The sequence below is a fragment of the Temnothorax americanus genome, unplaced genomic scaffold (assembly GCF_048541705.1).
Source record: "Temnothorax americanus isolate GAGA-0224 unplaced genomic scaffold, ASM4854170v1 Scaffold7, whole genome shotgun sequence".
Taxonomy (NCBI): domain Eukaryota; kingdom Metazoa; phylum Arthropoda; class Insecta; order Hymenoptera; family Formicidae; genus Temnothorax; species Temnothorax americanus.
The window spans coordinates 5,013,942-5,031,185 of NW_027509792.1; the positions used below are offsets into that span (position 1 = coordinate 5,013,942).

At 43.4% G+C, this 17,244-nt stretch overlaps 1 protein-coding gene and 1 long non-coding RNA gene across 5 annotated transcripts in view; one reads left to right on the forward strand and one right to left on the reverse strand.

The window, feature by feature from the left end:
* The first annotated feature begins 35 nt into the window (after window positions 1-35).
* LOC143906189 (uncharacterized) lies at window positions 36-13,184 on the forward strand. Its single transcript, XR_013259460.1, has 3 exons — window positions 36-60; window positions 198-1,155; window positions 12,978-13,184. It is a non-coding gene; the product is annotated as an uncharacterized LOC143906189 (long non-coding RNA).
* LOC143906183 (uncharacterized) overlaps window positions 2,392-17,244 on the reverse strand; it is a 59,476-nt gene continuing 44,623 nt past the window's right edge. For 2 of the 4 annotated variants that reach the window (XM_077422059.1, XM_077422058.1), the window contains exons 2-15: window positions 13,180-13,559; window positions 12,164-12,376; window positions 11,328-11,456; window positions 10,979-11,110; window positions 10,463-10,801; window positions 10,272-10,349; window positions 9,440-9,865; window positions 8,616-9,166; window positions 8,338-8,533; window positions 8,112-8,279; window positions 7,798-8,034; window positions 7,532-7,721; window positions 6,766-7,446; window positions 2,392-6,680 (exon numbers count right to left, since the gene is read on the reverse strand). In XM_077422059.1, coding sequence (XP_077278185.1) covers window positions 6,457-6,680; window positions 6,766-7,446; window positions 7,532-7,721; window positions 7,798-8,034; window positions 8,112-8,279; window positions 8,338-8,533; window positions 8,616-9,166; window positions 9,440-9,865; window positions 10,272-10,349; window positions 10,463-10,801; window positions 10,979-11,110; window positions 11,328-11,456; window positions 12,164-12,376; window positions 13,180-13,512 — 3,897 coding nt within the window. In that variant the 5' untranslated portion in view covers window positions 13,513-13,559 and the 3' untranslated portion in view covers window positions 2,392-6,456. The remainder of the gene's footprint in view (window positions 6,681-6,765; window positions 7,447-7,531; window positions 7,722-7,797; window positions 8,035-8,111; window positions 8,280-8,337; window positions 8,534-8,615; window positions 9,167-9,439; window positions 9,866-10,271; window positions 10,350-10,462; window positions 10,802-10,978; window positions 11,111-11,327; window positions 11,457-12,163; window positions 12,377-13,179; window positions 13,560-17,244) is intronic. The other 2 variants (XR_013259459.1, XM_077422060.1) reach the window with 2 other exon arrangements.

Here is a 17,244-nt window from a genome sequence, read left to right on the forward strand (position 1 = left end):
ACCGCTTTATATCGCGCGCGGTCACGTGACCGCGCGCGAGCGACAGCCGCGCATGCGCCGGTAAATATTTACACGTGCGCGCCCGCCACGCGTGCACACGTGCATGTAGCGGCGCATGCGACGCCGACGGATCGATGATCGATAAATAATAACTGGGATGTCTAATGTCTTATTCATACCGTGTTTTTTTTCGCAAGATTCATTTCGCCATCAAATAATAAATAATAAATCTCTTTTGATTACGTTGGTACGAGAGATCTCTGTTGTTTTCCTGGGCGTAATTCGATTTCTTGGATGAAGTTCGAAAATCTCCGGGAATACCTTGAATCAAGTCGGTTACGACATTGTACTGGTAATTAACTTACACAATCGCAGCTCTGCTGATATAATTTTTGTGTCATTTTAAGATCTTCATTTAAAATAGTTAGCTGCCGCTGTAATTTTATGTCATTTTGTGAATATATTTATATTTAAGAAGGCTAGATAACTTTACGATTCGTATTTTATAAATGACTTTATGATTTGTATTTATAATTAGTGCAGCTATCTAACAATAAATTGATTTTAAAGTCATCAAAATAAATGTTTGAATGTTAAAAAGTTTTGATCTGAAAATGAAACATACTTGCACGCGGCTCTCAGTTTTGCGAAAGTTAAAAATTACATTAAAATTACTACATCAATTTTACCTTTAATTTTACTCGACACAAATAGGATAAATCTTTACTCTGATTTTGTCACTTTCAGGTAAAAAATTCGTGCCTAATGATAATTTAATAAAATATGTATATGCGGTCTTTGTAATAACGGCTTCTTCGAAGAAATGTATCTTCTAATTTTTATCGCGAAATCTGATTCGGCACGAGAACAAGTGTAACGGCAATTCTTGTCGCTTGTATTTATATTTAATGCTGTTGCAGAGAAGATATGTTTAGCTAATGTGGAGTGTGGAGTTGTAACAACAAGATTAGATCGCTATCATCTCCTCGAAGAAGCGATGTTTACTTACATTTACTTCCTTCGCGTTTACAAACGATGAGCAATCTAATCGCTCGAAAGGCACACACGACTTCCTTCATCACTCACGGATAACGTTGTTCCGGCAACGTTACGTCACGAAACGTTCTACAAGCGTCATCATTTCGTCTTTATTGCGTAAGTAAAGAGAGCTCCCACCTTCAATAAAAATTAATTCTCAGTGGATTCTGTAGTTGAATATCAATACGCTTAGCTCGGCTGCTCGAGAGATGTCCTTCTTCGTATGTAAATTAATTTTGTTAGATTTTCTATTGCTTACTCGCAGACGTGCACCAAGATATCTCGAAAACACTCGACACGGCAGCATTTTATCTTTTCGATTCGATCAATCCTTGAAACGCAGTGAATTGCGACGATTTCCTTCCGGTATGAGAGATCGTCACGAGATTCCAATTTTAAATCTTTCACATAGACATGCAATGGAAAACATGTAATAAAATGAAGGCGACGATCGCAATAATTAAAATGTGTTTTTGTCAGATATGCACTTACAATGGTTCCAATTTTTTTTATATTTGAAAAAAAAAATATATATATAAATTTAGGACGTGACTTGTGCTCGAAAGATAAGAAAATAAACGGAACGATAATACATTCTACTTACTATTCACCTCTGAACAAACAAGATATATATCAGCTTACTTAATACTGATGCATGCCGAAAAAATTCATAAAGCTGTCTTAAGCTCTCTTATCGTTCTTCTGTTGTAAGACGACACAACCTTGCCTAAAACAATCAATGTGAGAGGTGTACTTATTTCCTCGCATAATGCAAGTCAGCGACGTAAACTACTTTGCATGTCAACGCGGAATACCGACGCGTGGGACGAATAGAGAATCGTATCGTGCCGCGGTCTTGAAAATCTTATATAACCATGGGAATTCGAGTTTTCGAGTTACATCACATTTAATGCGCTTTTTTGCAATCTAATCTGCAAGATACCTAGTCGCTTACATGCTTGGCTTCCTCTTAACTGGCTCAATTTTTACGAAAGCTATAAAGGAGTTATTTTCCAAGCGCTGAATTTAAATTCCATGACTTCAAATGTAAAATGTATTATAAATTTAAATTTGTTGCACTTTATATAACTCAATTTAATCTTTTTTACGCAACAATCGTATATATCGTACGTGATAATAATTATATACATAAAATAAGTAAGAATTACTCAAAAGGAGATTTAAACCTAATCGAAGGCTATTAATCGAAGTTGTTGGATACGTGATTAATCAGCAAGATTAACTTTCGTCGCGTGACTAACTGCTTAACTGATGTAGCTGTGGGATGTTCGGAGATGACGTTCCTAATCACGACTCACTCTCGAAGAATGAGCGCAAAGACGAGTCACGCAGTACTCTAAAATGGTTTTATTAACTCTTAACTTTACACGTGTTTCTTTGTCAGTATACTAGTCTCAGCGAGATATCTGGTATATGTATATTAATTCAATATAATTTTTTTTACCATTTATTATCCGACGAGCCGTACCATTACATGGTCTCGAGATAAATCCATCCCGAAGCGTGGGCTCGGTCCGATATGCCGATATTTTCACGGATTTTGGTTTTTCCGTTTCCTTCCCCTCGAGATATGTCACTTAGCGAGAAACTTAGAAGATAAATATCGATGGCTTCGTTAACCAACGGAGAAACGCGTTCGTACGAAAGATGTTCCGGCCTCGCTATCTCGCGAGTACGCCAACGCAAATATATTTTCCGATGTATAATATATCGAAGAGTTTTCTTTTTCACAGCGAATAAAAATAATCTGAAAATTCCCGTTGGTAATACTTTTAAGTGTATATTATGTGTATATAATGTACAATTACGCTATTTCATTTCGAGTGACGCTTTAAAATATCTATCTTCATGCAGAAACTTATCTCTCCTTTTCTTCGAATCAGAGAATTAAATTGCAGACGGTCTAAAGCGTAACTCGAAACGAAACAACATAAATGCGTGTATATGTATATAGCTATGTATACAACATGTTCGTATAAGCGATGTGAGATAGGTTCTTTTTTTTTCTCTGTAATGGAACTTTTTCACGTCGTGCCCGCGTTAGCCCGATTTTCCCCCTCAGAAAGCGGCCGAAAGTCACAGGTCGCAATTAGCGTTACGCAATTTGCCGTCCCTCCCCCCTCCTCTTTCATATACGCGATTATAAAATACTTTCGATCCATTCTCACACAGGCCAGAAAAGAGAGTCGCCGCAAGCGAGCGTATGCTATTTGTGAAGTTTCATCCCATTCTCCTCGCGGAGAGTTCCCCCTCACACGTTGTCTCCTAATCTTATAAATATCGTACATGCCTATTTATACACATTACCATCATTTTCACAGTAACGCAAGTTGCAGCGCTTTAGGGGATACGCAACGACAGAGCGATGATATGGATTAGAAGCGTGATATGGACTTGTGCTTGTTTACCGCAGATCACAAACGGAACGATTCCGTCCGTTTTGTGACGCATCGCAAACTCTTGGTTCGGATCCATCGACACTCTCAAATACCGTACCCTACGTTACTCCTCCGCCGGCCGCGGCATCGTTATTTTGTGCGGATCTCGCCTGAAACAATAAATAAGACCCCAGCGTGGTCCGTCAGCGAATGCGAATTTTGATTTAAGCGTACGAACAAAGATTGACGTACGGACGTTAATTTTAATATCCTCTCCGCGCGCGCGCGCGCGCGGATTTGTATTTATTCTTCCAACGAGAATCGCGCACACATCTTACATCACAATCGTAAAGATAAATCCCACTTTGCGGCAGCGTTGATTGCGTTGCATTCAAGTCTTAGCGTAAAAATTTAACACAGAAGATCTTTATTCGTACATTATAAAAATAATATAAGAAAACATACTTACACATATTGATTCACGATATGAAAGCAATCGCGTACGGGCGACAATCGCGATCTCTCTTCCTAGTCTCTTCTCATAGAATTCTGCGATAAACAAGACGCGAGCGATATGAAGAAGGGTATACGCGCGAGGAAAGTCCCTGACACGCGACCGCGGCCGATGATCCTTCCCGTGACCCTTCTCGCGAGCGCGAGACCATTTTATGTTTAGTCACACAAGAGCGCTTCTTCAGGATTATAGAGATAAATCGTGGCCAATTTCGATACATCCGCGCGCGAAAGCAAACGAAGAGTCGCAGCGCGAGTCGCGTATCACGCGGCTTCCCTTGCCATGCACTTAAATCCTCTACGTTATACAATGACACGAATTAATTAGTCGTAATATTATATCGTGATTTATAGCTTGCACATACGAAAAACATCCTCGTTATTATCTTACATACGTATTAATCGTCAGCATTCACACCAGTATATAGGCGCGCCCGCGAACTCGTCGCTCCGCACGTCGTCGTCCCGGATGACGGACGGGCGAACGGAGCCCCGGCGAAAATTCGGGACGCATATGAAATTTCTTTCTTTCTTTTTTTTTTTTTACTCGTTTCTCGTATTTCCTTTTCAAAAATATCAGGAAATTATCGAAGTATCGAAGAAACGGCTGCGTACGTATCCGTACCACACCCCGCACTCTTTCGCCGCACCAAATGATGAGAGATAGTGCGTGCACGTATGTGTGCGTGTGTGTCTCGTGTGCGCGTGTATGCGTCTAGCAACACGGCGGTTAAAAAATTACAAAAATCATTGTAAAAAAATGCGCCCTAAAGAGTGCGAGCCACGCGTTTCTTAGGTTTTCTTTTCCGCGGTTACAAATATACGTTTCTTACCTCTTCCTTCCCTTTTTAAATATTAATTATTTTTTGGCTTGGTAACTATGTAAAAGTCTAAATTAAATAGTCTCGTCGCTGTGCAGTAACGTGCGCATCCATGTTTTTCTACTTTTATTTTCATCCTGAGTTAAGCCTTCGATGCTAAACTCTCACGTACGCATTCGTGAACCATTCGCGGGTCTGAAATAAAAAATATAAAAAAAGTTATTGCGGCTGTTAAGTCGTAAAAATTGCGAAACGTCGGATTGTGCGTGAAACAAACAGTGGGTCTCCTTCGTAGCAAAAAGTAAATGCTAACAACTTGATTGGTCTGGCAGTATTTAAATTACACTGTCCAAATAACTGCAGACTGACGTCTATCGAACGGCAAATAGGTATTAATATACATATTTATATATATATATTTATATTTGTATATATTACCTATCATTAGTTTTTCTTATCTTAGATAAGTTATCTGCATGGCCTACTGTGCCAATGGAAGCATTTGCTGTCACTTTGCAATGGCATTGCATGTATCATAATCGTTCCTTTAAATGTCTCAAAAAACGTTTCAATTCTCTGATATTTTCTCCTTAACTAATAGCGATCGCCAAGCGAACTAGTTTATCTGCTCACGAGAGTAACATTTAAATCCGTTTCATTTATTTCGCAACGAATTATCCTAAATGGAGGGTTTAGAAAAGAACCTGGAATATATAACATTATATATATATACAACAGATAATATTATATTTAATATAAGGTTATATTATATGTATTAATATTTAATATATATTATATTTGGTATATATAAAATATTATATATCAAATATATTATATATACGTATATATATCTTTAAACTGTTTCGCTTGGCGACACACCATGCATTTGTCGTTCTGGCAGTGTTATACGTTATAGGTGCGTAATATATTTCGTTAAGTCCGTCGTTCTTGTTACTTGGAGACTCTCTGTAAACAGTAATTGCGATAAATCCGTAGAACCATATTAATTATACGTACGCGCTGTTATTCACAGTCGGATACCCTTATTGCTTAATAAATGGCACTGATTATTGAAATATTTATGAGTATCGTTGCTGTCTCGAATGCTATAGAGTCGAATAATGTACGTTTATTCCCTACCGCCGTCTCGGTTCTACAACGATCTAAACTAAATTCGCGTATCGAGTTCGGAGCAGTGGATCCTTCCCTACAATTGAATTCTTTACGAAAGGCAACACGTGATTTGTATTCCCATACTTCCTAGAAAATCTTTCCTTTTTCTTTCGCGTGAAATATAGATGATTGAGAAAGAGAGTATACGTCGATCGAATATCGACTGTGGAATATTTTTTTTCTCTTTTTTCGTTAAATCGATGGTGAAACGTGCCGTTGCTGATACATATATAAAATAAGTAAAAACGCGCGCGGATTCGGAGAATGTTCTCGCGGAAGAATCTTCCATTCACGCCTCGCAAAGCAGTATATTGTCTCATACCGGGTGAATGGAGAAGAAGGGCCTTCGTTCAAACGTCGCTATAAACGTTCAGAGTCCCACGATCGTCGTCGTCGTCGTCGTCGCCAATTCGAGATTGCTTTTTATAATTAATTTGGTTTTGCTTGTGTATCGGTGAGTCTCCGAGCATTGCTAGCATATATTTACGCGTAGGCGAGTGCACCGTATTTTGTTAGGGAGGCACGTAGGGGGGCGGTTTCCTGTACGTTGGAGTGGGTTTAGGACGATTTTGCCGATTGGTGTCGCGATTCGTGGCGAACGGTGGCGGCGGTTGGTACGGCTCCTCGGAGTTCTCCTTCGCCAGCATCGGCACGTCGGCGCCATCCTCGGCTTTCTGATATTCGGGCGGTGGAAGAGGTGGCTTTTCCTCCTTCAGAATGACGGGTGACTTATTGCCTAAAAACACGCAATGTGTCAGCGAGAGACCGATATATCGCCCAATTAATATATATCCGTTAATATACTGATAAATAATCGTTACCGGGATCCGGTTTCTCGTCCAGCTCGTCCTGGAAAATCACGGGAATTCCCTTGCTCCGGAAACTCTGTCGCTCGTCATCTTGTTCACTGACGCTCATCTTTCCACTGCGTCTTCGTTTGTGTAGCACGCACGCGATTATTCCCGCCAGGATGAGCATAGCGGCGATAATAATCGCAGGCAGGACGAAGGTGAGAAGGTAATCGTCATGGAACGCTCCGACAGATGTGGAATCATCCACGGGTGGTACATGACTGTCCGGCGAGTGAACGCCCGTTAATTCACCGAGGCAGATACCCATCGGGATCACCGTGATCTGCTTCACCGGGAACTTCAGACCCATCACGTCCAATACCTCGTCCGTCACGGAACGCCGATCATTATCGCTCTTCACAAGCACGGATCGCAGCCTATTGACCTCCTCGTGAGCGCAATACGTCGTAGGTAGAGTTCTGTTGTACCACGTGATGACGGTACTGCCATTCGAGATGTTGTGCAGCAAGATAGCATTCGTATCTCTGTCCCCGTAAAGATCGCGCAATTTCTCAATAAAATTACGCTTCTGAAGCGCAGAATGTGCGAAGGAATCGTAAGGAATATCCAGCGTCATTGAAAACTCCACCGTGTGTGACATGAAAGGTGCCGGATGAACGACAACGACCAATCCATCTGTGGCGCTTGCACCTACAGAATATGAAATTTTCAATTATTAAATTGTTATAAATACATTTTATCTCTATCTTAGAAAATAAAATATACATTATTTTACCTTCTTTATCAGTGACAACCAACTGATATTCCTTGCGACCAATATGAGTACTCATTGGCACGCCATAAAATTCCTGATTCTTGCTATCAAACTGCAGCCACTCGTGAGATGGAATAGGTCTTCGATCGATGGTCAAAAGTGACATCTTCATGTTTCGCGACGATCCATCCTCGGCATCAAAGAATGTATCCTGCAAAAATAATACAAGACAATTATTCATAATATTGTTGGCATCGATAAAAATGAATAAGGAATAGAACACATACTTCTGGCACTTTAAACACGAGCAATTGGCCAACTGTCGCGTTAACAAGATCGACTTGATTTCTCGGTACCGGCGGGAGATTAACTTTCGGCTCTTCGGTAGAAACTTTCGGTACCTCGGGTCGTTTCATATCTTCACATTGTCCAATTCCTTTATACACGACACGTTTTACCCTAATTTCTGGAGCAAGAACTGCTTTTAGAGAAGACGACGGATCTCCATCACTGTCGACGAGCACCTAATAATGCATAAACATCATTTTTAAAACCTGTATAATTTGTTCTAAAAGGTAGAGATGGTATAGTAATTACTTACGCGCAATAATCTGTTTATATGTTCTCTCGGACACTCGCTGCTTCTTGGAAGACTATCGTTAGTCCATGTGAAAATGGCTTGCTCACGATCGGTGTTGATATCAATGGAACGAACCGTGATATGTTGAGTGTCGCTGTCTCCGTAAAGTTCAGCCAAGCTTCGGATCACCTGTAATCAAAAGACAATTAGAAATCAACGAGAAACAAAAAAAACAGTCAATACGCACCTTGAGTTCCCAGTCAACATCAGTTGGAAATTCGTTTCGTTTGTCAATTCTCAAGTAAATGTTGAATTCGTGATTGACGCTACGACTCAGCTTGTGTTGTTGAACGTGAATGTCGAGATCGTCGGAGACGTTAGCGCCTTCACTATCCACGGCAACCAATTCGTAATTCCAGGTTGATATATCGTTTTCAAGAGGCCTGTTGAAAAAGAGTTTGTTGAATAAAATGTATCTGCTTTATCCAAGAAATAAATATTATGAAAGATCTCGCACGAACTCACAATCCATAGACCTCCTGGGTATGATGATTGAACTGGAGCCAGTGAGTTGTTTTGATCGGTACACCTTGCCAGTACAAGCTCAGCTTCAGGTGCCTCGTATCGCCATCTTCGACATCGATGAAGGTATTGGCCGGTATAACATAGCTCAACGGTTTGCCGGCAGTCACCGGTATCTTTTTTAATCTCCTGTCGCGTGTCGGTGGGGAGTTGACTTGGCCATATTCGATACTCTCCGTGGGAATCCGAGCTGTCGTCGTTGTTGTGGTGGTTGTAGGTGCCGCGGTACTAGTCGTGGTCGTGGTAGTAGTCGTGGTCGTGCTGGTAGTGGACGGTGTTGTGTTCAACGTCGTTGTGCGAAGATCCGGTGTTGACGGCATCGTCATCGTAGTCGTAGTTGTGTCATTCGTTACGACTGCAGGCGTGAGAATAGAGGCGCTAACATTCGTTACGACTGCAGGTGAAGGAGTGGTGGTGCCAATGTCCATAGCATTGATAATATTCAATGTTGGTACAATAGTCGGTTCCCTCGTGGAAGTTGTAGTTTGTTCCGGCTGGACGAGAAAAGATCGTACGTCAAAATGCATGGCGAATCATAGTATCGAGAAGAGTGGAATAGTAATTCAATGTGATAAAGAAATTTGCGTAATGACAGTAGAAATTTTAAGCCGCTGTTAACGCGCCGTTAAGAACGAACGATGATTTTGATCAGGATAACAATTTTCGGCGAAGCGACAAATCGGCACGATGTAGCGCACGAGGAGGTTGGTGTGTATAGCGTGAACTATTATACAAATGAGAGAAGCGCTAAAGCACGTAAGCATTACCTCTTCCGTCGTAACATTAGTAATACCAATGACGATCTCCGTTTCGATTTTGTCAGAGATACTAGTCTGGATGGCCGACGTGCTAAAAGGCGGCAGAGTGGTTACGGGAAGAGGGGTCGTGGTGATGTCCGAAGGAATGGTTGGTAAAACAGTAACGGGTTCGGCGGATTCCACGGGTCTCGTTCTCTCCGTCGACGATTCCTCATCCGTGGTCTCCGATCGCGGAGACTCTATCGATGGGGCTACAGCAGTGGAGATACTAGCTGTTGCTGTTATATCGGCTGATGTGACGGTCGTTGTGGTGCTACTAGTAGAAGTTACGGTCGTTGGCGCGGCTTGGGTGGTGGTTGTAGTTGTCGTCGTGGTGGTGGTGGGGGTAGTTGTAGTTGTTGATGGTGATGATGTAGTAAGTTCAGTGGTTCTTGTCTGCGAAATCGTTAGTAGATGCGATGTATGGCACGAAAAACGAGTGGTTAGTTACGTTCAAAGTGACGAAGAAGTTGTAAAAGTAGAGAACTAAGTATCAGGCTTTTGTTTGCGGAGAGACTTTCACGGCGCAATCTGTACAGCACACTTTATAACGCACGTCTGCATGGACGGAGTATACAGTTTGTGAAAAAAGAGGCTAGCGTTAAAATACACAATACCCACTATAGCTCTATTCTAAATTCTTTAAGCAACAATTCTCCCGCAAGCGGTATGGCAAATGGCGAATGAGGAGCGCAGAAATAGGAACTTAACGAAAACCGTTGTAGAATCACGGTATTCCGAATTTAAACGTTGACCAAAGGAAATCAATCGCAGTCGCATTTGATTCCATAAAACCACTTACCGTAGATGTATTTTTATTATTTTCTAATTCACTTTGACTCATTCTCGGTATTATCTCTTCTTCATCGATGTCTTCGCCCTGAAACGAACAACATAAATGAAAAATACTCGATCGTTGCGATTATTTCTGCATATCTTATGCGATTTTCGTTAAAAATAGCGCGCTCGTGATTTGACATTATTGCAACTCACCTTCCAATCGATCGTCTCCTCGCCGTGATGATGCCGGTGTGGGTGTTTCAAGTCCGGCATGAAAGTCGGCGGTACTCGGGAGTCCTCGTTATCTTCTTCCTCGTCTTCCTCGTCGTAATCGCCATCGTAATCATCGTAACCGCCGTAGTCGTCCGAATCGCCGTAGTCGCCGGAGCCGGCTTCCCGTCTGTTTCTCAGGAAGGAGTTCAAATCTGTTCTAACGCGCCACGATATCACAGGAAGCTGCAGAACTTCCGCTAGAGTACCGTCTTTCGCCTGCTCGCGTAACTGTTTCACTAACTCTGTTTGATGCTTCCATAAGTGACCGTCGCAGCCAACCTACGAACGAGCGTAGATATACATCCGACTTTTCTCTTGCTCGACGAGGTTTCAAAAAAATGAGATATCGCAAAAACTGATAACAAAGAATACGTAAAATGTTGCGATTATGTATCTTTATACCTGCATATATTAAGTAACTGTTAAGAACGATTAATCAGATATTTCGAGTCTCACCTGCCATTGGATGGTAGTCAAATGACTCTCTTTGTTTTTATGATGCCTAACGTTCCCGGGTCCGGTAAAGATGACGGAAGAATCCAGCGCGGTGGCATCCTTAATGCTTTGAGAATGCATCGAGAATGCGCTCTAAGAAACGTTAAAAATAAAAATCATATGATAGATACTCGTATCTTGAAAGACAGAAGAAACTCAATACAACAGCGAGTTGAATACTCTTTTTATCGGGTTTCTTACAATAAATGCAATAAATACGACTCTCTGGAGTATAAATCGTGTCGTTTCGTATAAAGGGACGCAACAGGAATTAAACGATTAATTTCAAATGGCACGATGGAATCAATACCGTGTGCATTCCCAGAAATCCCGCGAGGTTTTCGATGGCATTCACCCTGACGGTAGGCGAGAGTTGATCCATCCGCGCGTCCAGTAAAATTGCAAGGATTGTCTGGTCCTCTCCGTCGTCGCAATGCGTCTGCAATTAGAATCGTGCTATTTCACGTCAGCCGTCAACTTTCCGTTTACGCCTACCAGCACGCGAAATTTTACGAGATCGGGGTCGCCGACCAAACCGCGCGGTATGTGTAACTGCGCGAGGCAACGCGTTACGCACGCCAGCAACATCAATTGGCGTCAATCAGTTAACGTCCGCGGGAGTAATTTCTTTACGACATTTAAACGCAACATTGACGATACGATTGCAACGGGAGACCGTCCCGTTCCGACAGATTTATGTCGACGACCGCTCGGAATTCCACTATAAATTCATCAAACGCAAATTTTATCGCGCGCGACTAAATTACGGGCTGCAAGATATACAGCATCCGGAAGTAGATAGATTTTTTTTCGCTCTGTTTCGCTCGATACCAAGTTCCTCAAGCGTTATTTTATTTTACTTTGTATCAGCGAACGACACAGTCACAACGTTTTTCGCTGACAATTTAAACGCACGCGCGGAGCGTTCACCCAAATGCTCATCCCTTTGTTTATGTCTTTTTACTTTTAAGTTCTATTAATCATTGGTGAATGGAAAGCACGTACAACGGGAGGGACCTGTTGTTCGACTTGGATAAGAAACTTGAAACCATGCCAGCGGTGTGTTTTCGCAGCTAACGATTCTCTCGCCGGTTCGTTGTTCGCGTTCTCGTTACGCCGAGTTAACGTTTTATCGTTATAACTCACCTTGCCGTCCTTATGCTTGAGCTCTTCCAGCTTCTCAGCTATAACTTGCACGACGAATTGATCCTTGGCGATGTCGCGGTGCTTGCCGACAGCCGTGACGCTCAGGTGATAATTGCCCATGTCCTTTTTCGACGGCACGCCCAGGAGAGTGGAAGCGGCATCGTCCCAGTGCATCCATCGCGGGAAACGATCGCGATCCGCGGTCTCGTGAACCTAATGCATTTTCAGCGTATAAATAATCATATTCCTAGCTGCTATTCCTACCGAGTGGTTAATTATTCACGCCGTCTTATCGCGCAAACTTTTGAATCGCCTTCGCACAAATGGAACCGAGCGTGTCCCGTTGCCAGAATAATTTCGAGGACAAAAGGGAAGACTAGGGCCATTCAACCTAAGAAGGATTTCCGGCCGTGAGATTTGCCGGCAGAGACGGCGGGGAGCAAATTGAATCGCAAATATGGATTCAACGAGAGACGACGCGCCGGCAGGGGCTCGAGAGGGAAGAAAATGACAGATGTGAGGACAAGCAAATCAATGGCGTTCAAGCAGCGGCGGGGATCGCTGATACTTGACGGCGCTACGAGGTTCGATAAATACGAAAGAAGGACGCTCTCGAGCGGTCTAAATCCGACGCGGCTTTTATCTTCGACGAACACTGGATACGAGTATGGTGTACTTAAAGGAGATTTTTTTCCAGTCCTCATACAAAAGATCTTTCAACAAGACGCTCGCTCGCGCGTAATTCGCTAATAGACACTTAGAAAAACGTATATTCGCTTATCAAACGTTAAAAGCGGTTTTTTTATATTTGCAGGATTTAAAAGTTTCAAGATTGATGCGAGAATCTTTTTGCGGATGACCACTTTCCGAGATTTAATTCAATTTAAAATTCAAGTAACGTACAACGTACGGATATTTTTCTCATCGGGGACTCGTAGTGCAAAACCGGTAGGTCTTCCGATCACGTCCCAAGTTCGTGGCCGAAGGAAATAAGTCTCGCCGCCGGCCGAACTTACCTCGTAAAAATCTACGCTTCCCGAAAAAGCCTGCCGCGGTATTTTCATCCTGAAGACGTGGCCGACCGGGACGACAGAGTCCGGCACGCCCCATGCCCTTTCGACTCGAGAGGCGTGCCTCCTGCCATCACGAGACGGCGATCCGTGCTCGTAACGATCGGATCGACCGCGGGACGTATGATGATTTATCAGGACGGGCCCGAGGGGTACGTTGTCGTTGCCGTTGTCCTCGCCGACATCGTCGAAGACCAGGTCGTCCTCCTGCAGGCTGAGGCCCAACGTCAGTGGCAGCAGGAGTAGGACGCACGTGAGGATGTGAGGATGCTTCTTCATGTTTCGGGGGAGTTCTCAGTCACTGGTACCATACCATGCTGCTACGCCTGCAACAGGTCAAGCCAACGTTCGTTATTCAATTCGCGAGTCACGATCGTCGCGATAGTCATCGAACGATGTCGGTGTCGTAGTAATTAACGCATGCGAATGATCTGGATGTAAAATCCCGATTGCTAAAACGGGGACACGCGTTGGTGAAACGAGATCGTCACAAGTTGAGCTCCCGAGCTCCCTTAAAATGTCACGAGATCGAACGCTTTCCTTTCTCTCGCTTCAAATTGAAATAAACGGATGATCTTTCGTCACCGCGTCGTTTGGCATATTAAAAAACGTACATTGAATATTTTATAGTTTACGTATAAAATGACTAAATCACATTGTTAAATTCGTAATGTCAAATTATACCCAATTTAAGCTATTTTTAATCATATAGGTCACTCCTACTTAATATGTCATTGATTTAACTAAAACAATATTAACTTAATTAACTAAATCTAGCAATGTTAATTTAACCAATGGAGTTGGTTAAAAATTACACAAATTGAGTGTCACTTGACGCTGATTTTAACAGTATATAAATTTAATTATTTTACGTATACTAATCAATGGATTACGTATACTAATATGTAATAATACTGTTTTATGTCAAAATAATAAATGGAGTTAAAAATAATAAAAAATTTTATTTTACTCAAAATATTGGTGAAAAATTTCATCCTTTAATTTAACAGTGTATTGCGCGTAACACATATTGCAATAAAATAATTCGGCAAATATTTTTTTTTTAATTACACATTTTGTCTAAAGAAAAGGTAGCGTTCAAAAGATCAATGATGCATAAAATAAAATAAAATACGGCTAAATACGATGCGATCAAACAGAAAGGCGTACCTACTGTATATTGATCAGTGAACGCTATAACAATCAGACGCCAGCTGATGATTGTGCACGCTCGTTCTCGCTATCGGACATTCGACGCGTCTGTTTAGGCTCGGCCCGACAGACTAATGGAACATTTTCGTCAACCGGGGGAGCGAGCGCATGCATCCATTGCTGTCCAATGATAGCCAATAAACGCTTCGCCATTACCTTTTTATTTTCCTTTATCGTTCGTTTCGTCGAGCCACCGTTTCATTAATCGGCGCGGCCGAACAATGAGGAGCCGACGCTTAATTAAGCCGCTGGATTTTCTCTCTCGCGATCGGTGAACCATCGATAAAACCATGGAGGGATACGGTTTTATCGAAACGCGACTCGTTCCCCTCGCACACGTGTTTCGAGCGCGAACACGATCGATTCGCGCTATTTCGGTAACATCTGCTGACAATGTTCGGGAAAGTCGGATAATTCGCCGATAAATGGAATGGGTGCGGATAATTCTTCGGACGAGAGTCTTCCTAGTCGACGACCGAGAGCCGCGCGACAAATCGAGCGAATTAATCGAAACGAGGACACTCGTTTACGGAGAACATCGCCGGCATTTATCGCCCGACTTTCGAAGGCTTCGTACCAGCGAGGATTTGATCGTCGCGACGACAAGGAAAATTCCGATTAAATGCCTCCCCGAGGTCGCGGTAGAGATCGAATCGCCAGAGTCGTATTTTTAGCTGCCGATAATCGAAATCAAACTTTAATACGGCGAGAGACGCGTATATCTTACCGCTGAGAATGCCGAACGAGGAAACCCCGACCGCGATCGTTTCGCGTCGATTTCAAGGAACAGCACACGGTCTGTCGGTCACGTGCGAGAGTTCGAGTCGCGGATTAATCGCGCTGATGAAAACGAGGACAACGCGCGATTCGCTAAAATCATCTCTCTCGGCGCCGGAGCGAAGACGGTCAACGGATCGCGAAGGTTACCCCACGTGGGTGTAGACAATTGAGTTCATGCCCACATTTACATGCGTTCACGCGGGACGAGATATAGCAGTGAGCTCATTACTTGTCGCTCGCTATACCGCGATCCGACATCAGCCGCCTTTAACAAAAGTAGCGGAAGGCCGGCGATGCGCATAAAGATAGCCTTCCATGATTTTATAATACTTAAATCCCTCGAACTGTCGCCGCGGCTGAACTATACGGACAAAGAACTTTACGAGCGACGCGAGTGCTCGTTTTTCCCCGCGATATTGTCGACGAGTTATTTATTTAACGAGTCGATTTTCCTCCCTTGGCGTGATACGAATATTCATGTCACTCGATGCGCTACGATTTTTGCGGGACGACAAACGCGGTCGACGCGCGTTGACTGATCGTAGGACGAGCGGCGCGTCTGGTGACAAACGGTTTAAAGGTCCGCGCGCAAAATGAACGCGGAACCGGCGGAACACGGGGGAGTGACCGTTTATCACAATAGGGATTGCAAAACGATCGCTCCCGTATATGCGCTCACCCTCGCGTCGCGTATCCCCGCGCCGGGCTAATATGATTTCACGGCCGCAATACCGTGCGATACCGAGAGAACAGAGTATTTATCAAAGCTTAACGATCGAATATCGCGACGTCGATTGTTCGATTGTTCGAGTGGCGAATGTTGTTTGATTGTTTGGCGAGCGCGATGTGATTTTCCTCCTCCGGGGTCTCTGCCGGGGATACGCTATTTGGATAAAATGTGCGTTGAATAATTATACCTAGTACTTATATATGTGTATTGTAATCGTGCTGTGTGCGCGTAAAAAAAATCACTTTGTTCGATAATTCGGGATGAAGAGTTTGAATAATAAAAGTTTAAATGGATCATTGTTCGACAGACACGTAACATTTTTTTTACATTCTGACGACGCCTATCCTACCTTCGACTCCCGGTATAATCGTTCCTTCATTCACGCGCGACAGTTTGTCGCGCGCTCCGAGACCTTGCCTCGAGTCGCGGACTGTATGTACTTATGCGTGTATGCTGCGGTATGCGGGGCGCGAGTGCGTCGCCGCAGGTGCAACGTGCCGTCGCGTCGTTGCGAGACGCGCGTGCGACGAATACAGGAACAGCCAGACCGGCCGATAGACGCCGGGCCGGGGCGCCGCGCCGAACGGAAGTGCATAAGGAACGTGGAAATCGATAGCCCCGGTAGTCCCGAGAAACGCGACGTGGCCGCGAGTACGATGTATTCGGCACGTCGCGGCTCATTGAGCGCCGACCTAACACGTGTACCTTTCGATTTGTTCGTAACTGGTTCGCCGCAAATCACCGTGACACGCGCGGCGCGGCGCAAGTTATTTTTCGCGGTATTTCCACTAACGTAAGAAGGCGTTATTATTAATAGAGCTTTAAGTTCATTCATACAACGTCGCTTACATCGCCGTTAAGTTCATTGATAATCGTCGACGCACCGTATTTTAATTCTTTTCTCGAAAGCCGCTTATACGTTACGTAGGTCTCTCGAGTCAGTGACCTTAAACGGATTAATCGATGCTATCCCACGCGAGCGTATATCGCCGACGATGCCCTCGGAGACGCGATACGAATTCCGCGTGAACGGGAAGAGGAGCGCCGTTCGTCTTCGCGCGAAGATCCAAGAGAACGGTGGGGAAGTACGAGGATAATAATGCTACAACAATATTATTTATCGCGAGCGACTTCGCTCCGAATCCCGGCGCCAAGCAAGAATAAACGTAGCCTGCAGTTGACTTTATACGCTGATAGTTATATTTCTGAAAGTTTAAACATCGTCGTCAAGGGTCTGTGTACGGAGAATGAAATTTTTAAAAGACGCTGGAGCGTCGTATGGATATCAT